Source organism: Sphaerodactylus townsendi, linkage group LG02, assembly GCF_021028975.2.
Source record: "Sphaerodactylus townsendi isolate TG3544 linkage group LG02, MPM_Stown_v2.3, whole genome shotgun sequence".
NCBI lineage: Eukaryota > Metazoa > Chordata > Lepidosauria > Squamata > Sphaerodactylidae > Sphaerodactylus > Sphaerodactylus townsendi.
Genome location: NC_059426.1, coordinates 139,537,299 through 139,563,636, shown reverse-complemented (window position 1 = coordinate 139,563,636; position 26,338 = coordinate 139,537,299). Strand labels below are relative to the sequence as shown.

General features: G+C 40.3%; 1 protein-coding gene across 4 annotated transcripts in view; it reads left to right on the top strand.

Moving 5' to 3' along the window:
• The window catches only part of SLC25A21 (solute carrier family 25 member 21), a 346,209-nt gene extending 325,219 nt beyond the window's left edge, over nucleotides 1–20,990 (top strand). For all 4 annotated transcript variants that reach the window (XM_048487003.1, XM_048487002.1, XM_048487004.1 and 1 more), the window contains 4 exons: nucleotides 8,165–8,329; nucleotides 15,115–15,296; nucleotides 17,401–17,453; nucleotides 19,431–20,990. In XM_048487003.1, coding sequence (XP_048342960.1) covers nucleotides 8,165–8,329; nucleotides 15,115–15,296; nucleotides 17,401–17,453; nucleotides 19,431–19,492 — 462 coding nt within the window. In that variant the 3' untranslated portion in view covers nucleotides 19,493–20,990. The remainder of the gene's footprint in view (nucleotides 1–8,164; nucleotides 8,330–15,114; nucleotides 15,297–17,400; nucleotides 17,454–19,430) is intronic.
• Nucleotides 20,991–26,338: the final 5,348 nt, after the last annotated feature.

Genomic DNA, 26,338 nt, shown 5'->3' with positions numbered 1-26,338 from the left:
ATGCTGAAAATCATAATATCAGTCAATAGAAGGGAACATTAACTGTTTAAATCACAGTGTGAGTAAGCTGTTCCACGTATTGGCCAAGAAAAGTGAGACTGAAATAGTTAGGGCAACACAGGTATGGCCTGAATTCACACTTATTGTTCAGTTTTATTTTAGAAGCATGAAGACTAACAAAAGAATTTACAACAAGGAACCAGAAAGATTTAAGCCAGAGTCTAGAAACACCTGAAAGACTAAGGGCACTTTCGCACATGCAGAATAATGCACTTTCAAACCACTTTCAATGCACTTTGCAGCTGGATTTTATTGTGCGAAATAGCAAAATCCACTTTCAAATAATTGTGAAAGTGGATTGAAAGTGCATTATTCTGCATGTGTGAAAGTGCCCTAGAAAGTTTATTCCAGTGTAACCTTTCATGAGTCAGAGATCACAAAACCTTATGCTGCCATAAATATTGTTACTCTTTAATGTGCAACTGGTGCTGTTTAATTTTGCTGCAACACACAAACACAGTCTAGGCCAGAAGCAGTGAACTCTTTCTTTAAACTGAACCCCCATCATGCTGATTCATGAGTATTTTCAAAGTAGCTGACAAGAAATCAATGAAACACATGTGGATAAAATCTAAAAGTCCAAGATAAAATATAAACAAATTTAAGGGTAGACAAATAACACAAATTATATCTTAAAATAGAACAGCCAAACACTTAGGAAAACTGCTCAGTTTTTTCTTGATCCCTAACATTTTGCAAACTTGGAGTCATATTAGTTGCTGTAGGGTGGGGATTTCAAGATTAAGATCCCACCACCAAAGACCCTGCCCTTCTTGCTATGTAACCTACCTCTAAAAGTAAAAGCATATCTAGCAGGGCTTCCTGACTGAAAGATGGATTGATATGGGAGTGGTGATTCTTCAGACACTTTGGTCCCAAACTGCTTAATGCTATAAGAGAATCAGCACTGTGAACTGTACCTTGTAAGCCTATGTAGTTGTTCTCAAAGTGGTAAAATATATTCCGGACAGTTTACTCCTGGAGCCAGTCTCGCTCCTGCATTCCGAACCAAGGGAAGTTTCTGAACAGTCTTCAAAGGCAGCTCCACATAAAGAGCAGTACAGTATTCTAAGCTGGATGTCATCAGACCATAGATAACTGTGGCCAGGTCTTCCTTATAGCATAAGGAAAGGAAATTTTTTCGGATTCCAGTTGTCATTTTGAGATTACACAGAAGTTTTCAAAGATCATCCAGCCCAACTTAATCCAGAGGAGCAGTGTTCTTCTCATCCAGATCATCCTTAATATTTTGAGCTTGTGATTAGAGCAATTTCTGTTGGCCCCAAAATGAGAACAAAGTTTAGTCTGTGCCAAAGGGGCTTGTTTTGAGACTACGTTGACTCTTTACTGTGCAGAGTGAGTTCAGCATCCACTTCTCATGGAATCCATCCCCTTCAGCCCTGAGTACAGGCAACAAGTAGATTTAAAGCACAGGAACAAACAGAAATTCTCATTTCATTCACGTTAAGACTCCCTTTCTGGAACATATATATTCAGTTGATCTATACTGGGTTTTTCTAATGCAAGGTTCTTATGTAAATAAACACAGTTTTTGACTTCCAATGCGACAGAAATGAATTTGCCAGTGAACACTGTGTCTTGACATGTTTGAATAGGCTCAAGCCCATTTTAAAGAAAAGGGAAAAAGAAAACTGGAAGGAAAAATTCCCCTCATTTAAATAGTTGGGGAAATATTTTGAGTTACTCATTTGTCTTTTCTAGCTAGACAATCTTTGAGCTCTATCTTGGTTGTAATGTGGCGCTCTCCCCGCTTTATTTACTGTCATGGGGCACCTTGATCCTTTCCCTTTATCCAGGTGTGCGGCCTATTGGCAAGAAAGCTTGGGACGATACAGTTATTCCCTCTGGTCTCCTTAGCCCTAATTGCCTCCTTACCATGTTGCAAAGTGGGGGAAGCAAATGTGTTTTGGGAAAGCCTTTATTCCTGCTCTGCTCTCATTTACAGAGCCCTTTGGGGATGGGGCGGTATAAAAGCTTAATAAATAAAAAATAAAAATAAATAAAATATACACAAAGCCTCTGTCCCTGTGTGGGAGGTAGCTTGCACAACCCCAGAATATGCAAGCGCTCATACAAATATCATATGTTTGTGTAAAATCTGAAAGTCCACCAAAAGCCAGATAGATAGTACAGTGACTAGAGCAAAACAAAAACAATATTCAAAAATATTGAAAGGATCATGTTTGGCAGGACAGTCAACACTGCTACAGCTGAAAGCCTGACCCTGGTACAATAGGTATAACTATCAGATCACACAACTTTCAGGCTCACCCATGAAAATGATTCTGCTCATGCTTAAAAGGTACTTCATTAATGAATGGGTGTTGTTTCACTAGTGTATTTCAAAAATATCCTAATATCTTGCATCATAATAACAATGACCAGTTTCAACAGGTGGGGGTGGAGATGGAAGTATAAATAACAGTGATGAGTAAATGTAAATGCCCGATAAATATTTTTGAGAAATGTATTACAAATGATCTCCAGTTATGTTTTGTTTATTCATGTCACAAATAAAAGGAACACAAACATAATGACCTATAGAGATTAAGCAGTATATCTAAAGGATATTACAATAGTAACCAATTACAAGGAGGAATCTTGTGGAAAACATTCATGCACTCACATCCAAAACAATAAAGCACTAAGCAATTGAATGTCCTGACAATGAACCCTCCACCAATGGGGGAGCAGGATTTTGTGGGTTCAGCTCCCTCATTGGTGGAGGGTTTGCCGGGGAAACATTTGATTGGTTCCTGCCTCCGTGGGTCCCCAGAAGCCCTCCTCTTCCCCCCCCACAGTCAGCCCAGCCACAAAACAGCTGATTTGCAGCTGGGCAGCCAGGCCGCAAAGCAGCTGCTCCTCGGGCCCAGCCACCCTCCCCGCCTTCCCTTACAACCATCCAAATTTGACCCCCCCACCCCAAACCACATTTTTCTACCCTCCCCAACCCCAAGTCTTACCTTCCAATCCTCCTTCACCACAATATTAATCTTCTACCCCCTTGCTAGGGCCCAATGCATTTCCCCACAATGGGTTTTGCTTCTAGTTAATTTTTTATCTAATTTGTTAACCTTTATCTTATCTGTAAACCTTTTATCTTATCTGTTAACCTTATATCTGGTAATTTGATTTGCTTCCAATATTGTGTAAATATAAGTCACGTGGCTGTAATCAGGTTATTCAACAAATATTTGTGGTGGTGTTTCACACACCCAATAAAGGCATACCTTAGTGGGAGAACCAGGATTACACAGAACAGAGTATTTTACAGTTTGACTTAACATTTCAAAGACCTCTACACAAAAAGCTTTTAAAATTGGGTAAGATTTGAGCAGTATGTTCATATGGAAGCTGCCCTTAGAGACGAATATCCTCCAGAGTTATCAACTTGCACTAATTATTTTCGGTAGATTTATCAAACCTGCAGTTCTTGGGCCATAAGCAAATTAAGGATACCTTAACACTCATTACTATAGCAATATACCGTGCAAATACTCCGTTAACATCTTTTCTTTTATAGACCAAGCAGGTCATAAATAGTTGCTGAACATATGAAAATCAGAGTGAAACTAAATAGTAAAAGAAAGCTGTGCCTGGCTGTCACCTGAATAAGCACTAACTTACTGGGATGGATATTATGGGGATCATTTGGCTGATGCTGTTGGTTGTTTATGCTGCCATTTTGCAATAGAGGCATATTAAACAAATAAGTATATTGAAATTAGCACATTTTTACAGGGCTTTAGTCAAAATCACCTTCATTTCCCTGTTTAAGCATCCTTGTGGAAGTCATGTTTTGCCAGTCTAATTAAAGATTTGATTACACAAAGGCAATATTAGTGAAAAGCAAAGGTAATAATTGGTTAGGAAAAATACTTTATAATTTAGGACTTTAAAAGATCACAGGTAAAATGGAATCTTTTGCACTAATGCACTGGAATGTAAAAAGGTGAAGGAGCTAGAAATGTTTGCATTGAATTAGGAACAGAGTTCCTCCCATCATAGACTGCCCTGTCTTTGTTGTCTAAAAATAAATAGTTACAATTGCTGGGAAATATCTGTGTAGTAGGAAATATCTATATAGAGATCCTTATGAATTAATATTTTAATTCATTTGAAGCCCACTTTTCTCTGTGATGCAAGATGGATTACAGAATTTGAAATCAATGCAATAAAGACAAGTATAATACATACAACAAGCAATGCAGCAAAACCGGGTTACAATATTAGAGAACAATCAAATCATAACAGTAAAATACATCCACTGAACAGTTCAAAGGAGATAAGAAAATTTGTCTGCATTTTTCAGATGTTAAAACTACAATCTTATTGCTTTTATGAAAATAACCCTTTTGAACAATTCCATTTGACTGAATAGTTCTGCCTTGCTATTGCTTTTATTATCCCTGCATCATGGGGGGGGGGGGGGCATTGAGGCTGTGAAAGGGGAGGTCAGATTGGAAGTGGGGAGTCTCTTGGATCACAGCTCAACCTCATCTTCTTCGCCACTACATTGCACCAGTTCGAGATCATCTGTACTCACTGACAAGTGTCCCTTCTTTATGGGGACACTTCACTTACTGTGGTACATATCCCCCCTCCAATTTTTTTTGCATGACTCTTGCTAAAACTGCACTCAATGGAACACAGCTGTACTACTGTGCAACAAAAATATACTTCATCAATACTATATATTGCCAACCCAGCATTCACTACCCTAAGGAACTGACGAGTTGTTCTACAGGAATGGCACTATCTGCTTCTGTGCTATGTCTGGAGCCATGGTTGCTATGTCATAGAGAGGAGGAGATGACAGGTCAAATGGCCTGGGGTAGGATGCGAGGTTTGTATCTAATATCTCACAATTCCTTAGCCATTAAAAGAAACAGGTGCAGTCAGGACTAGGCAGGCGTTCCCTATAGACATTGTCCCCTCTGATTGCCCTTTGACTAAGAAGGAATCCATCTTACTAGAATAATTTTCAGCTACTGTGATCAGGGCACTTTCAAATATCCGTTTCTGTTCCTTGAACCTTCTGACAAATAGGTGGATTAGATATTTGCATGACTTTGATACCACTGAATTCTAAAATAATCAATGCATCAGTCATGACTTGAACAGATTCTGTTACTTCTCTCTCTCTTGAACATACACACTCATACACATGTAACCTCAGCTTGTGGGTTCTGTGGGGCAGTACTTGGAATGAGTTGCAACAACAATTTTTAAACAACAAAATGGTTTACTTTTCTTTACAATTAACCCTTTTAAAACATCAACATTTAACGTTACAATTCAAGGTCCTGTTCAGGTTGCATTTCAAGTCCTTCTATTTACAGTCTACTGATATTGCCAAGTCCAAATTCTTCTTTGCAAGTTGGCTGGCTCCTGAAGACTCCAAGGGCTTGATGAACAGGTTGCAACATGATGAAGGTCTCCAGGAGAACTCTCACCCATTACAACCACAAAAGAAAACCCTGAAACAATAAACTCCAACATTTACAACATAGCAAAAACAACAACTACCTTCCCAGTAGTTTCCAACAATATTGCAATTACCTTAACAAGGTGTTAAGGGCTTATAGAAATCAAGGTCCGAGTCTGGTAGCCTTGTTCTTCTGCAAAAGAGCTCTTTCAGCCTCTCTGCTGCTCCGAGTCTCCACCCCCTTACTGGGTCAACCCATTCTGGGCCAATCCATTCAGGGCATGGGGGTTACACACACACATACTCCTGTGGCTCATAGGAGTTCAACTTACGTATCATGCCATTTTTTTGTGTGACAATATTACAAATGAAGTTTTTTCTAATCAAGATCCCATTTGTACCATACCCATTGGCTTAAATCCAAGCAAAATCATTCCTTATGCTTGGAAGTGATCGGAACTCTTCTGATATGGTGTTTATTCTATCCTTTTGGTGTACCATTGCATTTTCTTAGCTGTGTAATTTGGGAGGGGAGAGAATCAGTCAGCATCCAACCAAAACAGTTATTCAATCTTTCCACCAAACAGAATTGGCTCAAGGATGTTGTGGGTTTCCCGGGTTGTATGGGCATGTTCCAGTAGTATTTTTTCCTGATGTTTTGCCTGGCCAGCCACAGATACAGGTGACACGTCAGGAGAAAATACTACTGGAACACTCCCATACAACCCGGAAAACCCACAACATCCCAGTGAGTCTGGCCGTGAAAACCTTCGACAATACATAGAATTGGTTCCATTAGTTTTTATGTGGACAGTATTTCCTTTCCTCTCACAGGCTTTGGATGGGGTTTCTGAATTTCCATAGGCATAGCCATTGTTCTTTCACGAGCTAGTTTGTTGTCTGGGCTGTGCTGTTACAAAGGGACTAAGATTTGTTTAGACTCACTAGTCAGTGGGCAGGAAAGATATGGGGAGAACAGATGCGAAGACTTTGACTTCCCTCATCCTGCAATAAGACAAGTGCCTGCCTGTTTTGTTTTTCAGCTAGGTAAGACTGCTGAGAGTGGGGAAATGCATACAGGGGCAAGAGACGGAGTCTTACAATTCCTGCTCCTCAATGTCAAAAGAACTAAAGACATATTTAAGAAGTGTGAAAGTGATCAGTGATAGTTAATGAGCAAAGCATCTCTGAATACACAAAAACACCACAGAAGCAGAATCTAAGATCTTGTGAGCAATTTTATTTTATTTTAAAACACTGCAGTTGGTTTATGTGTGAAATGTTTGAAGGCCCATACTCTTATAAAGCAGGAGTTCTGGGTTGTTTTTTAAAAAAATAATAACAGAGCACACAGGGGGTTTAATCCTGCTTCTTCAGCTCACATCTACTTTGCCTGGCTGTTCTACACAGTTTAAAGCACATTTTCTCCAGGCTTTGAATACTGGAAATCAGCCAGGTTAGGAGAAAATGCTGAAATGAACAGCACTGGAAGGTAAGGCATTTAGTTCTCCTTCCTGCACACTCAAGCACAGGCACACACCTTGCTCGAGGATCCTGAGGCAGGAAAGCAAAACTTACTCATGTACTGATGCACACCTGTCTATGCCTGCTCTGCAAGTGAGAATTTCAATTGCCTATAAAATAAGGGTATTTTCTTTTTATCTCCCTGAAATTGTTGGTCCCTGAGGTGCAATTCATCACAAATGGGGATGGGGGAAGGGAAGATGGGAAAGGGAAATGCCTTTCCAAATGAAACCAATGGCAATAACTATGACACTTTTGCATGGGAACCTCCCTAACTGATGGCCATTCTGCAGCAATTCTGAGCTGGTTCATGTAATTAATATTAGCATTTCTCTGTGATAAGGAACTATGACAGTAACCAGAATCCAGAAGAGATAAGAATATGTCTAAACAAATATTATAAGTGCATGTTTTTTCCAGTGTATTTCCTGATCAATATTCCACTTCTACTGCAGAATATAATTTTTCCATTGATTATTATCTTCACAATAGTAATTGGTTAGTCATCACATTTCACATATTTAATCTCAGTGGTGTAGCACCAACGGGGTGGGGGGCATGATGTCCTGGGCAAAGCTGTGGCAGAGGCATGGCCAGGCCACGGAGGGGGCATGGTTTGGGTATTCCAGGACGGGACAGGGTGGACGGCGCTGCAGCAGGGGCGCAGGGGATGCGTGCACCCCGGGCAGAGTTTCCCCTTGTTCCCCCTCTGTTTAATCTTGCCTCCTTTTCTCTTCACTGAGAACCTAGCACACCTTACAACCTCGTTCTGTGAGGTAGGTTGGGCTCAGAGACAGTAACTGGTAGGGTTGCCAAAATGCCTGGCAAAAAATGCCCCGTCTTTGTAATAGAGGGTTAATAGAATGTTATTTACCAAGTGACATCTTTGCCTCAGTCCCGTGAAAAGCTATCCATTCCCACACATTATGCTTCTATTAAAGGAACAGAACATCTTTCTTTAGGCCTGTTGAGCACCCTACCATCAAGCCCAAGGTCAAGCAAGCTTTTGTGACAAAAAGGGGGTTCAAACCTGGGCCTCCCAAGTCTGACATTCTAGCAACTAAACCACACTAGTTCTCATTTTGAAATAAGACTGTTTTGTTCTTTAATTATTTTGCTTTGTTTATACAGCAGCCATCCACTTTTGCCAAAGCTCGGCAGATTATTCAAGCTGATGGGTTCGGACTCCGGGGGCTCAATAAAGGGTTACCTGCTACCCTGGGACGTCATGGAGTTTTTAATATGGTTTATTTTGGATTCTACTTTAATGTAAAAAGCATCATTCCTGTCAATAAGGTTAGTGCATTATGGTTCTGAGAAAGAAACAAAGTAGTGGTGCCATGAATGAAGAAATATGGCTGGTACTGGACAGGTCCTTCGTTTGTTTGAAACACTGATTGTTCTCCGTTGTCTCTTGTGGAACTCAAGGCAGCTTCCTTGACTGCGGCACAAAGGGAGTCTGCTACATCCACTCCCACCACACTTTCCTTCATTCCACACACCCCTCCAAAAGCTGGTCCTTTCTTCACCCCTATGGGTTCATAGGAGATCCCTCCCCTGAAATTTGGGAGGGACTGTGGCTCAGTGGAAGAACCTGTGCTTGGCATGCAGAAGGTCCCAGGTTCAATCCCTGCCATCTCCAGTTAAAAGGACCAGGTAGTAGGAGATGTGGAAGACCTTTGCCTGAGATCCTGTTAGTCTGAGTAGGCCATACGCTCTGATTCCGTATAAGGCAGCTTCATGTGTTCAAGTTCCACTGACAGCCCTTCCATTTTAGAAGTAGCACAGTCTTGATTTTATCATCATCCCAATGTGTAGAACTCTACATTACAGTTCATTCCATTATTATATTATTATTCATTATCATATTACGAGATGTTTGTGACTTTTGTTAATGTAGCTGCTGGAACTGTTTTTTTCAAGGAAGAGAAGCAGGGTAGGGTGGGGGTGGAAGGGAACTGCGAAACCATTTCTTTCTCTGCTGTTTTTCCATTGGGAAAAAATCGACCAGCATACCACTTTCACTTCCACTGGAGGAAAAAATATGACTACTTGCAAGTTTTCTCTAGGTGAGACAAAAAGGACTCAGGGTGTCTAAGAGGGAAAATGGGAGAAAAATAAGTAGGAAAAAGCTATCTAATTCCCACTAGTCTCCCCACTGAACAATTAACCCTTGCACATTCTATTAGAAATGACTTTTAAAATTACCATGGAACTAAACATTTAACGATAAACTGTGTGGTTTATGCCCATCGTAGAAGAATTAAAGCAGGCCCCCCCAAATACCTGATAATCTGTACTCAGGGGACTTCCCAATAATGAAGAAAAATGTGATTTTGTTAACGCAACCAAAAAGAAAAATACCCCCAACACCTTGCTCTGGGCTGGTCCAGGAACATAGGCTGTTGAGAGTAATTTAGAATAAGTTAAAGGGAAAGAAGAATCGTGATGGGGCAGAAGAATCGGTCTGATTATTTCTCCTGTAACTGTGATTCTTTATGGACCACCAGGTTGTTTCTTCTAATAGTAAAATTGATAGTCATTTGCACAGTGCTTACAGTGTCCAGAGTGCTTCATGAATTTTGTTATCATGACAACAGCACTGTAATGTAGGCCAAAATTATCTCCATTCTGAAGATATTGTGAAGGCAGAGGGCCACCAGCAGGAAGGTTTGGATGATGTGCACTGGGATATATGTGATCTGAATGCATACCTGAAAATTCTCCTATTGGTATTTCCAGGTATATTCGGGTATCTGGACCAGTAGCTGGAATTCTTTGAATGCCAGCATGTTAAGGATTCCAGGCCTGGTTTTTTTCCCCTTTAACAGGTTTCCTGGGCAATGGGATGGCAGCTTACATCCTGGCACAAGAGTTGCCTGGGCCCATAAGAGATGCTCACGGCTATCATGAATCTTGCCAGGACCAGAGAAGGCTGGTCTTGGCCTGGAGTGAGCCAGACATGGGGCACATTGTTCAGGGGAGCTAAAGGGGTCCAATTCACTTGAAATTTGGGGGCCTTAGTGGACAGGCAGCACTAGCTTCTCTGCAGTTTTGATGTGATTTGGTTGAAAAACAATCTCTCCAGTCCCCTTGAAAAAGTCCTCTATATGGAATAATGGGACCCAGATTCCTGCAGAATACCAGAAAAACCTGAATCCTGAAACAATACCAGGTGGAGGGGGGGATATCACTGAATACCAGTATTTATTCTCTTTCTGAAATTTGAAAGTGAAAAATACTGAGTTTTATTTTTTCAAGGTGCCCATCCTGGTAAAAAAGGTAAAGTTTCCCCTTCAGTCCTGTTCGACCTTGGGGTACCACTGCAAGCAGTGATTTCATAGGCAAACCATTTTTGTGGAGTAGTTTGCCATTGCTTTCCGTGGCTATTCTTTACCCCCTAGCTATGTGCTAGGTACTCATTTACCCACCAAGGAATGGATGGATGGCTGAGTTGACCATGAGCCAGCTGCCAGGATAGCTGACCCACAGAGGGCTCGAACTCCTGACCGTGTGTGTGGCAGTGCAAGCACTTAGCCACTATGCCACACGGCTCCCTACGCACATCCTGGAGAACATCTCAAAGCATCGGCTTGGCATCTAGAAGATCTCAACTTCTATGTCTGGCATCTCCAGTTAAAAGGATCAGGTAGTAGGTGACATGAAAACTTCTACTAGAAATCTGGGAGAGCCACAGCCAGTCTGAGTTGACAATACTGAATCTGAAGGACCCCTTGGTCTGATTCAATATAAGGCAGCTTCATATGTTCATGAATTCATAAATGGGCTTTCTCACACCAAAATCTCTTTCTTGAATAGACACAAATCCTTGTGGATATTTGTGTATTATTTTACATTTAGGTAGGCTGAATCTCATTTGTCAATTAGTTGCCAGGGTTGGGGTGTTCATATTGGTTCTCTTGGATTTTAACCAACCTGAGCATCTTGGTAGGCACCCTTAATTTTAAAACAATCTGAACAGAGCAGATACTTTAGCTCTGCGGCGCTTTTGTTTTTATAGATTTAATATGTGTGCTGATTTTATACAGCTTTCTTTTGTTTTCTGTTCTGCCTTTCTACAACCTGCCTAGCATCCCAATGCTGACTTTGACATGCTTCATATATGCAAGGGATTGAGGTAGTAGAATGACTGTATAGTTTCAGGTGAGCATAACATTTTGAAATGCCCCCATATGATAGAAATTGGAGACTAGCATATCACACAATTGGAGGGGAAACCTTTCTCCTTGCATGGCTAGTTTTCTATTTGAATGGAGTTTTTATATGTAAAGGAATGTTCAAAGCTGGAATCTCTCACCTGCAGCCTGAAGAGGGGCATCCCCTTCTACCACCTCAGGGCTTTGTTATCTCTCTGCCACCTCTTCCTTCTGCATGTCTGAACCAGGACAAAGTATGCACCCCTGGTTCTTTCTACGGTATATCCTGTCCTAACTTGATGTTTTCTTTCTCAGTTTTAACCTGAAGACTTGGTTACCCATGGGCTTATTTTGACTTACGAGCTTCTGACAGATTATATTGTAGCTCCTGCATGCCAAAACCAATGCTGACGTGTTTGTTTTATTGTATTCCTAGCTTTAAGCATCTTGTGTTCAAACCTGAGCAAACCTAGCGACTAGATGGCATGCCTGGAGTGCCTAGAGTTATAACTGGCCAATTGTTATGAGATCAAGGATATTCTGCTAGGACCTTGGTTTGAACTTCCACAGCCCATTCCTGTGTTAAAGGAGGAGTGTGGTAAAGGCATCCCATTGTGGCTGGATAAGGTATCACCAAGGACTCGTGTGTGAGTTTGCCATGCATTATGCCCCCCTCCCCCAAGAGTCTTTTGTTCAAATGTTACTGGAGCTGTGTATGGAATCCAGATTATGGGAGCAGAAACTATGCTTTTCTGGTAACATGTGAACCAGGCCTAACACCATATAGGTGAGAAGAGTTTCTTCTGGAAGGCAGAAGTCACTAGCAAGAAGAAGCTACCCTGGTGGAGGACACTTTGCCACCATGCTCAGGTAAATATTCTTGCACACCTTGAGTATAACAGCTTCCCAGCTGGGCCCTTACTAACTCTCTTCCAGCATCTTTTCCCAGTGACTTCAATGTGAAATAAATTAGGCTTTTGGGGCCCCAGTACAGAATGTCTTTCATTTTCCTGAACTCTAGGCACCACTGTAACTTTTGAAGATTGGCTATAATTAATAATCATTTGAAATCTGATCTAATATTTTCACAAATTAAAAAGGAATTGCATTTTTTTTTCTTGTGCTTGATAGAGGGAAGAGCTTTTGTTCAGAGCTCAAAAGATTAGGGTTGTAATTGCTTTAAAAAGGGTCTGTTTCACATGCTTCCTGGAGTAAACATCAAAAGAAATTCTATAATATTAACAACAACTTGTATTTAAAACTTACATCTCTTATGTTTGTATAAGCCTTTGACTGCGCACATGTTTCTTACTGTCTTCAGTGAAATCTGGGAAATGTACTGAAATGAGCATATGAGTCTTTTAGCTATCGACAGCTCTAACTGTGCATTAAATTTGCAGTGTAATTAGAGTTGTTTGTAACATTTGCCAAAATCAATCATGCTTTTATGTTGATTGCCCATATCATAGAAATGGCATGTGTTGGCCATAAGTGTTCAAACCGTGATAAAACGTTCAACATCTTTTCTTGAACAAACGACTTACATATCCAGCCTCACAGTCTCTGAGTGAGAGGAAATCAGTCACTCAGCATTAGCTGTTGTGCATCTGTATTTAACAACAAACTAGTGTGCGATTTTATTTTACTTTGTTTTTCGGTGGTTTATTTATTTTGCTAATTGTTCAAAGTTCCAGTAGATCTTTTTCTTTTCTTTTTTTGCAGTATGTTGGCCCTGCTGTATGTTAATTTGGAATCCTAAAGATGCTTAAATGGAAGCAGATTTCACTGAAATTATTTACAGTTTTTGTTGTGTCATGCATTTTGCATGCCTGCATGAAAACACTTTTATAAAAATAAAGATTACCATAAAATCCTCATTCAGGTCAAAATGTGTGATGATTGCACACATGCTTGCTTTGTGTATTGTGAAATACATGAATGTACAATTGTTGCATATGATAATTTCCCCACATGTCACACTATTCCTTGTGTGCAGTTGTGTTGGCCCAAGAGGTTGTTTCAAATGTATGTAATTTTCCCTGTCCCTGTTCCATGCACATAGACCTAGTTCTCCCTGAGGGGATAAACCTGTATCTGGGCTTCGGCGTGTCTGACTGCAAGTCACGTAGCTGAATATTCCTCCGTGCAAAAAAACCCTCTGCATTTGTCAGAGAAGAGTTCTACTCTAAAATAATACAATCCACTCACTAGTTTAGCACTTCAGTGATAACTAGAAAATAGAACTAGATTATTTATAGGAAGAACATTTCTGTTCATGTAGTAGAGAGAATGACATTCAACTCAGAGGGATATAGTTTGAGGATAATGATGGCACATCTGTTTAGGATTTGAGGACAGGATGCAGTTAATCCCAAGAAGTAAGCAGGGTCTTGAGTTGAACCCATGAGCACTAGAGGTCTGAACTGGATGCAGAAACTTATCTGCAGGTGTATCCTAATAATTGCCCATGAATGTGCCTGCAGAATCCTGCTATATTGTGCCTAGGGATGCTTAAATGGCAGTAGTTGACTACCTGACTCAGTTCTTAAGGATGGCATTTATCCAAAGGGGACAGGGTTGTAGTAAAATTGATTTTTTCTGGAGGATGCTTTTTAAAGGGAATAGGGTTGCCATTTATTGCACTGTTTATTATATGACTATCTGGTTTTTACTGCATTGTCTTCCAATTTTGGAATTCCAGTTTTTGCATTGTTTTCTAGGGTTTTTTTTAAATCCACCTTGATACATACATACATACGTACGTACGTACGTACAACTTCACTTACTGTCCAATTTTTCAGTGTTGAAGAGAATGCCAACTAGTGGAGCTTTCACCATGTTTATTCTTGCCAAACAATCTTCTTTCAAGAAGTAGGTTTTGACTGCAGAGCATTATTTAATATTTGGGTTTTTTTTTTCTTTGCTCTTATAGAGTAAACACAGAGAAAAGAGAATTTTAAAAGACATTTAAATGAGCTGGGAAATGCAGTATGGCAGGGTTCGCTGCAACTTCCACTGTTTGCACACATGGGATTAGACTTTATTAAGGAAAATTTCACTTCCAAATAAACTAATTGCCTGCTTTGATGTGCTGGAGAGTACCTGGGTAGGAAGGCTGTCTGAGGAAAAATGAACACAGTTGGATTGTCTCAGCTCATACAGAAAAACGTTGTTTCAAGGTTGGCTTTACAACCTGCCTCTACCTTTTTAGCCATGGTCAAAGACTGGGCTTTGGGAACAATGTGTTGTAAATTCTTCAGCCAATTAGCTTAGTGAGTTACTCCTGTTTATAATGCATGGAGCGCAGAAGTCTGCTTTGCAGTTGCACCGCTGCTGGATTGTTAATAGCAGGAAACCAGCGCTGCTTAGCCCAGCGCATCAGCGACACGTGAAACTAAATGTAAAAAACCTGGAGGGGAAAGCAGCAGACTGAGATTAGTCTTTATTTAATTTAACATTTGGGGGTCCGGAGCACAAATGAGCATTTTAGTAGGCTTCATGGTGGAAGTTGCTGTCATTTGTAAAATATTCTGGCCAATTAGCTAATAGCGTGCTTGGATTTCTCCCGTTTTGATACAGTAATACTAAGTACATTGTGAAGCCCAATTATACAAATCATCCCCATATGCCCGTACCAGTCTTACTTTATGAACTGTGTTTATAAATCCTGTGTGAGGAAATGTGTACTTCAGCAATTTAGACCATGTGTAAAAACATAGCCAATAGGATTGTCAGGAAAACAAGCCCCAGCATAGGAAATCCTAATGTGTTCCGCTAGAATAACAGGAGTGTGTCGTGTCGTGCAAGCATTCTGATTGAATGCATATTACTTTATAGTCTTTAACCAATTGAGGTGCTTCTGTTCCCTTTTTAATTTCTTTCTTTCCTTCCTTCAGTCTCACTCTTGTTTGCTTATTTATCTAGGATCCAACTTTGGAGTTTCTGAGAAAATTTGGAATCGGGCTAGTTTCAGGAACAATAGCTTCAATTATTAACATCCCGTTTGATGTTGCAAAAAGTAGGATTCAAGGACCACAGCCGGTTCCTGGAGAGATCAAGTACAGAACCTGTTTTAAAACTATGGCAACGGTCTATAAAGAAGAAGGGTAAAACATTCTTATTTCTATCATAAATATCCAGACCTCTGGTTTGTTCATAGGAGTCCATAAAACCACATTGTTATATTTCAGATTTGATGAGGCCCATAAAAACCATCCTGCCTAGTGCTTACAAATCAGGAATGTTCAGGAGTTTTGCATTTCAGAAATGTACGTAGAACAATTAAAAGAAAATGTGTTCCATCGTCTTGAGATTTCTGGATTTTCATCTGCAAAATTACACACACAAAGAAGATAATTATTTTTTATCATCTTGGGAACATGCAAATTTTTTTTCAAACTTGTTTTTTAGTGGGGTTATTAGAAAAGCAAGCTCTCCACAATGAAGATGCTTATTTGCAATTGACCCTAGGAACTTATTGAGAAAAATGCTTTATTTGGGGGGAAAGAATCTTATGGTCAGAACAGAGTAAAAAGTTGATGATTCGAGGAAGATCTTATAAACTGGGGAGTTAAGGAGAAGTTGTACTTTTAAATGACTCAGTCTTTATTGTTACCACCTGCCTGCTAGTTATGATCTGCCTCACAAATCCTATTTTCTATTCTCTTCCTTCAGAGGTGTGGCAGGTAGCAACCAGAGACAGGGCTGTTTTGGTAGTGGCACCTAGCTTATGAAAATCCTTTATCCTTAAAGGTCAGATGTCGGAGTAGCATGGCATATCAGGTGCTTTCTTTTAGGTTCCAGGCCAAAGTGTTTTAGGTTCTTTTAGGTTCCAGGTCAAAGTATTTTAATAAAAGAGTTGATCATTTAATACTATTTCAGTGCAGAAATTATGTTAAGCTGTCAGTGGTCTGTTTTTATGGTCTATGTTTTTGTGCTGGGCTGGGTTTTAAATGCTGGGTTTTTATTAATATCCTTTAATGTTTTATTTTTATCATGTTTTAATTCTGCCTTAGGCAGGTTTTTGTAGAGGCAACATAAAAATGTTCTAAATCAGTAAACCACACAGTGGCACGTTGAAGACTAACTTTTTCCAGTATGAGCTTTCTGTGAGTCATATCTTACATCCACAGATATCAGAGGAAGTAAGCTGTATTTATGAAAGCTCATACTGAAATAAATGGTTTTAATCCTTAAGGTGTCACTGGACTTTCATTTTGTTTTGCTATCACAGACTGAATTCCCCAGATAAGCCTCCACAGCTCAAATGGCAGAGCAGGGAATCAAACGCTGTTCCTCCAGATTAGAATGCACCTGCTCTTAACCACTACGCCACTGCTTTTTATGATGATTCTAAAAATGCCCACTTGAACTTATTTTAATTTGCTTAGTGCCAATCTAGGAATATTTTCTCATCAGTATAAGAAATTGTGGCAACCTGAATACCCCAGCTTAGCCCAAGCTCATCAGAGCTGGGTTGCTAAAGCAATGTTAGCTACAGATAGTACTTGGATGAGGGGCTAACAAGGAAGTCCAGGGTTGATATGGCAGAGGAGGGAAATAAAAACCGTCTCTGCTCTGCTCTTGCCTTGAAAACCCCATAGTCCTGGAGTCACCATGAGTCAATTGAGACTCTTTCAAGAGTTAACGCTCCCTTCATCAGATGTCGGAGCAGCATGGCAGCAGCATCCTAAAAAATCTTGTGTGAATTTAACAATTTCAGCCTTGCTTAAGAATAGCTTTGCCTGATGGCGTTCCTCTTGACCTGGATGGCCAAGACTAGCCTGATCTTGTCAAATCTCCAAAGCTAAGCAGGGTTGCCCTGATATTGGATGGGAGACCACCAGGGTCTCTGTGAAAAGAAAGGTAATGGCAAGCCACTTCTGCAAGTCGCTTGCCTTGAAAACCCTACAGGATCACCATAAGTCAGCTATGACTCGATGGCACTTTATATATATACACAGATATGTGTAGCCCAGCTGCTATGACCATGATGTCTCATTAACAAAAAGTATGTTTTGACTGGAAAAGATCAAAACATAGCTTTCGTAGCTGGCCATTAATCAACTTTATATCCACCAGCTATAGGATTGAGATGTTTTGAATTGCCATCATATATATTACTTTGCAAAACTGTTTTTGTTCATTGTCCAAATGATTCTGTTTGTATTAACCAATACGTAAAAATATTCTCCATCATTTTTTCCACAGATTTCTAGCTTTGTATAAAGGACTGGTCCCTAAGGTTATGAGACTAGGCCCAGGTAATTTTACTCAATTATTGTGTATTGATATTTGTTATTATAACTGTTGGCATGCAGACCCATAGCAAGACAGGAGAGGCATTTTCTAAAAATGCCCTACCAGTCATGTCTTGGCATCATAGACAGTCCAGACCAAGATGAATCCCACATCTTAATTTTTGGACTTTGGTACTAAGAAGAGTCTGCCTGAATATGCTGTCCCTCTCCCAATCAAGTATGTATAGCAGCAAACAATGCCTTCCCTGAAGGTACAGCCATTTGAATCTGGATAACAGTGCAGCCTCGAGCAGGCACAGCTGTCCTCAATCCCACAAAGGGCATGCAAACGCTCCACACCTTGACTCAATCAGCTCACACAATTCTCTTTATTCCTAATACTAATTTAATCTTAAACGTCCTGTCCAACTATCAGAGAACCATCCAACCTTCCAGACTTCCTTTATTATGCCAGTGCAAACTCATGCTGTCTGTGAATGCCCTTGGCATTATTTTCATCAATACACCCCTGATCTAATCAGGAGTTGGGCACTCCCAGGCTTTAATACAATCACCCCTTTCTCCATAGCATTGTTCCTGTCTGGGAACGGAAATTTGCTTTGTTTCTGGAAAGTAGCCCCTCTTATCATTGCCAGAAGGCTAACTTTACCTATAAGTAGACCTTGCAAACAAGGTCCCCTCACCCTTTGGAGCTGCTACTGCCTTTGGTCCTAGTTTCACTGTGCCCGATATTGTCCTTCCCCTGGAACAAAGTGCTGGTGCTGGATTTTGCTTCCTTGCACCTTCTTCTAGATCTGTTAATATCACCCCTCTCTCAATCCCCTCTTTTATGTGGGTACTTAATTTTACAAACCCATATCAATTTTACTCATAAGTAGTGCCATAGCATACAGTTATCCACAATACCAAATTCACTGATGAATAGTACCATAACATACAATTATCTTTCTTTCAACATGGTATTGAATTTACTCATAAGTAGTACCATAATATATAGTTATCTACAATCTATTATCGCCACAAATTTGGTGATAAATGTATATTATGGTACTACTAATGAGTAAATTTGGGGTGCTATGCACTACTTATGAGTAAAATTGACACTGCTTTGTAAAATTGATTGTGTGCCTACATGATCCCTTTTTGTCTTCCCTTTGTTTGCATATCGTGACTGTTTTAACTGGGTGCCCTGTTAGTGATACTTGGAACTTTTTCACAAAAGCATGCTCACATAGATTGTGAAAGCATTGTCTCCTGCTGGCAAAAATTAATAGTCGGCATTGTGAGTTCAAAGCTTGCATACATTTGGGACTTATCCAGATATCATAGATTACAATCAATGTATGAAAGTTTGCCTGTAAGTACAATCCAATTTTTCTTGTCCACATGTTCAGTTCTGCACACTTTCACTAACTGTGTAGGACTGAAATGACAATGCACTTTTTATGTTTGGTAAAGCAGGCTGATTGATGTATCCAGAGTTTGTGTCAAAGCTGGTATATTTCAAAAGACCTTCCCCTGAATCTTGTTCTCTGCATTCAAGCATCATTACTTGATAACATATTGTGTGAATGAGGAACCGTAGATAACTTCCATATCATCTGAAATGCTAACCTTTTCAATAGTCTGCTCATACATATTCAGTTGCATTACAGGAAAAGATGATTTGGCTCATACACTCACCTGACTTATGAATCATCTTGATGCACTGAGGACGTGGTTGCAACCCTCTCTAAACGGTGCTTTGCATGTAGGGCCATATGTATCTAAGGCCAATATTTTTTTAAAGGGAGAAGAGATTGCATGAATCAGACCATATGCATCTACGGAGTCCTGCATTAAATATAACTGTAAGTGGTAGAAGGAAGGAGCATTCACTCACACACCCTGGTCTACCACAAGCAGGAGATCTACAAACCACAACAGATTCCTAAAGATGTCTAATTGTTGTATTTCACAAAATAATATTTTCTTTTCTAGGTGGTGCAGTAATGCTTCTGGTTTATGAGTACGCTTATGGATGGTTTCAAGAACACTGGTGATCAAAAGTGTCACTCTAAGGCAACATTCTGTTAAAAGCAATTTATAATTTTAAACTATCTGTAAGCATGACCATATTATGTACGTAGTCTGACAATGTTCTTTATTTATCAGAGAAGTAAATAAAGGCTGATGGCACCCACCTATTGAACCACAAGGTGGTATTTCAGGAAGGAGCAATTCCATCAAAGGAAAACAAAGCTATTAAGAGGAAATTTATTATAAAAGGGAAAAGTACAACTAATTGAAGAATGTTTAGTTAATGTTTACACTGTTACTATGCAGAGCACTCTGCATATTCATGATGTTACATGGATAATGACAAAGAAAATGGTGAACTATCAGCCTTTTGCTTGATTAATTGATTGATTAATTAATTAATTTATGTAAGTTACTCTGGGCAAGCCCTTTATTTATGTTACATATTGAAATGCTGAAGGATGTGTAAGATCATTTACAACTGAATAAACAAAAGTTTCCACTCATTGGTAAGAAGAAAGGTCATGATTAATAGTTACTTAAGGAAGGAACCTCCATAATGATGTTCTAAAACCTGTCCGGGAATGAAAATGCACTTAAAATTGCTGAGGACAGGATATGCAAGAAGCATTAGAATGTTATCTACCTGTTTTACATTTATAACATGAATCAAACAAAATAGCCTGAAAAAAATAGACAAAAATTCCCTTAATTTTCCATCCCATGATTTAAAATTGTCCCTGATAATTAGTTAACTGATTAATCAGACATATTAAAACCTGCACCAAATAGTAAAGAGTACTTTTCCCGAACAACAAAACATATTGACTCTTATGGGATAGACTGAATTTTATCCACTCTGACCAAACTGCAATAAGAAACCAAACCTTCCTGATGTTTCTTTGTGCATTCCGAGTTGCATGTAATTAGGGCTGTCCTATTCTGTTTTTCTGTGGGGAATTTGTGTGTGTGTATGCTTGCACGCCTACATACTTGCAGGAAATCAAATCATCCTGTGTGCATGAAGAACATTTACTGATGCACAGAAAATAAAGTAAGGGACAGTTCTTTCAGTTATCATAAAAGGTAAAAAATGTATGCAGTAGAAGATCATAACAGGTCTAATTATAAAATAGACTTTATCCATATTTTATGGACCTGTGCAGTTATTGTAACTTTCTTCAAGGATATTCTTATTTGATGAATAAAATATAAGTTGCAAGCCTGAATGGGGACCTGCCCAATGCACAATTATGCAGACTTAAGGCTCATTAAAATCAGTGGATTTTAAGCTTACATAATTCAGCTCTGGATTGCCTATATGATTGAGTTATAATAACTCATTAAATTTAGAAAGAGGGAGTTAAATCAGTTGAAAATAAAAGGCAATGGGATACATTATTAAACTTTTTCAGAACTGACATGAATGCTTTGAAACTGTATGTATACTGTGATTTTAAGAATCCTCTTGTGATCTTCGTGACTCTTGTTTCCTTTAAACGTTTAATAGAAGAATACATATGTGAGATAAAAAAAAAGTTGTCTGCTCTTTGTGCAAACATCACTCCTCAGCACTAAGCAGCAGCTACAGTTGGGTTTTTTTTTAATGCTTCTTAAGATGACCCGGACACTATATAAATGCTTTTATTGAGACAAGAGGCATCTGTCTCAAGATGGTTGGGGTATCTTTTCAGAAAATACAGACTGATTTGATATTTAGGGCACACTCCATCAAGAACTTTTCAGGCAACCGAACAGAAATGAACGGGAGCTCTGCACAATAATAATAATCCTATTCATTTCAATTGAGTTAACAAAACAAACCTCCCATGCACAACTCCCATGGTCCAACTGTCAAAAAAAATGCCCAGTCTACATGTGAAGATGTTGGCAAGTAAACTGGGAGTGGGGGTGGGCAAGGATTGTACATGACCAGACACATTGCATACGTAGGTTGTTTATAGGGGTTTGTGGTGTGTGTTTTACTTGTGAGTAATCATGCTAGCCTAAGAAGAATCACTTCCTCTTAAGCCCATTGGACTAGGAGGCTGAAATAAGCCTTCTTTAGAAATGTCAGTGTGAAACATCAGAGATTTTGTTTTCAGTGCACATATTTAGGAATGTGATGGATGGATGAAAATAACACCTGCTTAGTATCTGAGGTTTTAAGTGCTTCATTGTGACCAGTCCTGTACAGCATGAGGATGCCAATGGGAAAGTTCATATTTGATCTTTTGCTCTCAGCTAGCACACAGTCCAAACTCTAATATTAGACAACTGCTGCTCTACAGGAGGAGATCCCTTCTTGAGATCCTGGTGACTTCCAGACTGTTAATCCATCTCCCAGCCCTGACTGGAGCCCATCCCAGCTCATCTACACTCCTGCTGGGGGGTGGGGTGCTGGAGAGAAGCGCCATGCTGAGCAACCTGGTCTGGAGTGCAACTGATTAGCACATATGCTAGGGGTTGCTTACCCCTGACTTAGTAGATTATAATCAGTGTTGATAGAAAAAGTGCTGTCATTTAAGTTTTCTGCCTCAAGCTCCAGCATGTATTCACAGCCACCCCTGATGGTGCATCATGTGGTTGCACAACTGGAAAGATTTCTTACATGCAACTCTCACCTAGTGAAGACTTTTAAAAACGTATATTCAATTTTACTTGGACCAAGGATAGTAAATCTTGTTGTACCCTTCAAAAAGGGCTGTAGCTTCTTCAGAATCACCACAAAAATATTCATAAATTAAGAGCATGGTAGTATCTTCTATTTCTTTTGGACCCGCATTCTTGCAATTCAGGTCCTCTGTTCTGTGAGCAAAAATATCCCAACACATTTTTGACATGGCATAGCATCTCTTATTTGTAGCAAGAGTGACCAAAAGTGTTTAAAACATGTACTGTGATGCACATTTTTTTCTTTACCCTTTCCCGCTTGAGTGATAGGATTTGGGCAACAATCAGCAAATCAGGGCAACCCCTTCCAATCTGTCTTTGAATTGGGTCCTATGAATTGGGGAACTCTGCTCTGATCGGAAGGAGGCCATTTTGAACTAGCAATGCTGAAAGAGGCATGAGGGTGAAGTGAAGGACAGCTGCATCCCAAAAGTGTTAATGGCTTGGATTGCACTTTAAACCCGGAAAACTTTCAAAGAAAACCCCAAAAACATTTTGTGGAGAAGTTCTTTAAAAGAACAGTATAATTTAAAACCTGCCTGCAGCGAATATTAATTGGCTATGGGTGAGCACTGAGCAGCCAAAGAGCAAATTTTACCAGCTATGCCTACCCCACCCTCCAACACCTGTTTATTTGCATTGCTGCCACTGCAGCAATATCCTCAGACCATGCTTGAATTCTGGACTGGCAGTCACCACAGTGCCTTGCAGTATTCTCCTCCCATAGACTCTCTTTATCTCTCTCAGTCTCTCTGTCTCTTTGCCTTTCAGCAACCCTATAAAATGCCAACTGGCAGCTGCTATAGTAGTTTGGCATGGTCTTGGAATACATATTTACGACGCTGCCTTAGGACTAGTTCCCACAAATAGCAGATGAGGTGGTAAAACCCTTCCTAGAGCGTCTAATGTGTGCAGATGGACAGACGTGTTGCTGAACGCTTCTCCGAGAAAAAACATTTTACACAAATATAAAGCAAACCTCTCCAAGAGATGTGTGACATCTGCTTGTCTATGTGCAAAGTCATAGGTGGCTTCTACTTGCAGCCTAAAGTGGTATCACCTGGGAACAGTTTTTACTGTTCAATGTGCTGAGCATGGACTACTACTCAAGGCGTCAAAAAATTGCTGCTGCCACAGCTGCAACAGGCAACTGTTGGTTAAATAGCTGAGGCGGAGGACCTTTAGTTAATAATGCATGGTAGTTTCTCATTTGAGTAGCGCTGTTGACCATTGCTATTTTATCTAATCAAATAGTCTGGTTTTTTAATCATAAAAAAATTACATTAGTATGACTTGAAACAACTGGCATGAAAATTAGTCAGTCTTGCATTAGCCGATCATATCTGGATTATATAAATTGCAATTGCTCTCACAATGTATTAATGTGCCACTATGGTGCTTTCTTAATTTTTCTCTTCACTTTAGGTTTTGTTTTTCAATTTCCATTTCAGATGGGGCACTGGCAGATCTTTTATTACTGTACCACTAATTTGTATTATTGGAAATGCATCTGTTTCTTTCCCTGCACACTTATATATATTTGACTCCATTTTGTTTGTGTGGGTTTATATGAGTCTGTAACCTGCTGAAGAAAGAAACCAAAAATCACATGCTGAAAGAAAAATTAGTGGCAACATGTCTGCTGTGTTTCAGGGACAGTCAAACAATGCTTTATGTTGGTTTTGGTGGGTTTTCCGGGCTGTGTGGCCGTGGTCTGGTGGATTTTGTTCCTAACATTTCGCCTGCATCTGTGGCTGGCATCTTCAGAGGTGTATCACAGAGAAAAGTTTGTTTCACACTGTGTCCAGAGGGAAGTCTGTTATACACTGTGTAACAAACGTCCCTCTGTGATACACCTCTGAAGATGCCAGCCACAGATGCAGGCGAAAAGTTAGGAACAAAATCCACCAGACCACGGCCACACAGCCCAGAAAACCCGCCAGAACCAGTTGAATCCGGCCGTGAAAGCCTTTGACAAGGCTTTATGTGTTGCATAGAATCAGTGAGAATTTTTGAAGTGGGAATTTTTGAAGAGAAGATACTGAGAAAAAGGATAAATGTATCTTTCTTTATTGGATGAAAGCAGAAGAAAAAGAAACAGATATCATGTTATAATCAAAAACATGTTACAGAGCTCCAACAATTTTGCATTATCTCATCAGAATAACCAGCCATGTACTGGGAAAGCAACAATAGGTTTCAAATATGTCTGCCATGATATGTAACATTTAAAGCTCAATGCTGGGGGAGGGGGGACAAGTGGGCAGAGGAAGCAGATTGACCCTCACACCACATATGGGCCAGTGATACTGGTACAGGCGCCCACTCCCCCCACCCCCACGCTGCTTTTGGAAACTAGTGTAGCTCTGTGGCAACTGCATGCTGGCACAGATACAGGGTGCTTCACTGGCTTAGTTGTGGGTGGTTCAGGCAGCCAACATTAGCCTGAGCTCTTTCAGCCCAGAAACATCGCTTTGATAGGCACAAAGTTACGCTATTAAAAATGGAGGCACATCCCATAGGTACCCATTAAAGGGAAATTTCAAGTACCCCCAATCAGCTCAACGTGCTGACTAAGGATGCAACCAATTATCTCCCTCCTCTGCACCCACCAAGCTCTCTACAGCACCCAATTGCAGCCTTCCAGCACCACAAAAAAACCTGCAAGAATGCCCCACATCTCAGTAGGTAGGCACAGGACGTAGTCCGACATCTCCCTGACATGCAGACTTAAAGTGAGAGGCAAGGAAACTTGGTGGAAGGAAAATCATAGAGATGGCACGTTGTATTACTGAAAGAGCAAAATCCACACTCTGTGGCCAACCTCTCCCAGTTCTGAACCCAAACAGGTACCCCATCTCCTCAGCCAGGATTGAAGATAGTGGCCATGCACACAGGTAAATGGGACTGCTCCCCCAATCTCCATCCCCCTTTCCTTCCCTTGTGGGTGGCAGCCACCCCAGCAAAGCCACCTCACTTACCTGAGCCTGGCAGCCAGTGGGACGAGCATGAACCTGAGACTCCTCCTCCAACATCAATACCACCATAGCCCTGGTGCACAAGGGGCTGTGGTGCATGGAGGCAAGGCCAGAACAACTTCCAATGGTGGAGGCCCAGTTGTTGGTGTTACTTGAACAGAAGCTCAGGCAAGCCAGACTCCCCTATGGACAGGGTCCAGGGGGGGGGGGGCAGAGCCCACTATGCTGTGTGGAATAGGTAGCTGTGGACATAAGTGCTGGACAGGTGAGGGTGCTTTGGTTGTCAAGAGCCTTTTGAGGTGGGAGGTGAGGTGCATGTGGCAGAGTGGACATTCTAGCAATCCCTGAGGATCTTGTCAGAATCCATCAAGGAGCTCTCAGCCCCTTGTGACAGAGGCATATGTCTGTGGGTTTTTTTCTATTTCCACAGGTGGACATTAACAGGAAGTTCTGGGTCCAATGGCTGCCCCCCCCCCCCCCGCCATTCCATACTGAGTCCTGGCTACAGAACAAGTCTGTAGCATTGATTGAAAGGCATTGATTGTCTGCAATCAAAGGCCCTTCTTGGTCCTCCATCCCATTTGGAAGCTGCCTAGGGAGAATCAGGGCCATTTCCCCAGAGGTGAAGTTGAGGTAGAGTTTGGTTCTTGCTGCCACTACATCCCTGCCCCCTAGCTGCTACAGTATTACTGCTAGTCTGTGTGGCGAACACTTGCAGTTTGTAACACCAAGTTAGACTCTCAACCTCTGACCTGTTGGAATTAATTGTGTACTAACATTTAATTACTGTCCTTACCATGGAGACTGAAATTTTAACATGTGTAATTCATGACTGTCACATGAGAATTTAAATATGTATCCTATAAAGTGCAGAATTCCAAGTTCTCCAATATGTGGGTGTTATGTCTTCTGAGAAAGTTTTGCAAAATTACCATTGTGTGAATAAAAAAACTCCAATAAGAATTGTGCTAAAACATTTTTTAATGCATTATAAAAACAGAGGGACCTTCTTGGCATTTTTAAAAATGCGTGTGCTGACATAAAGACATAAATATGTCTCTTGCCTAGACTTGACCACACCAACTATTTCAAGATGTGTTTCAGTAGCTATTTTCAACAAAGAATGGTTCATTTTGTTTTGTAACAAAAATAAGTTTTTTGAGACAGTCATGTTATCATCTCCAATATAGGAATGAAACATTTTAAAGGAAAAGAAGA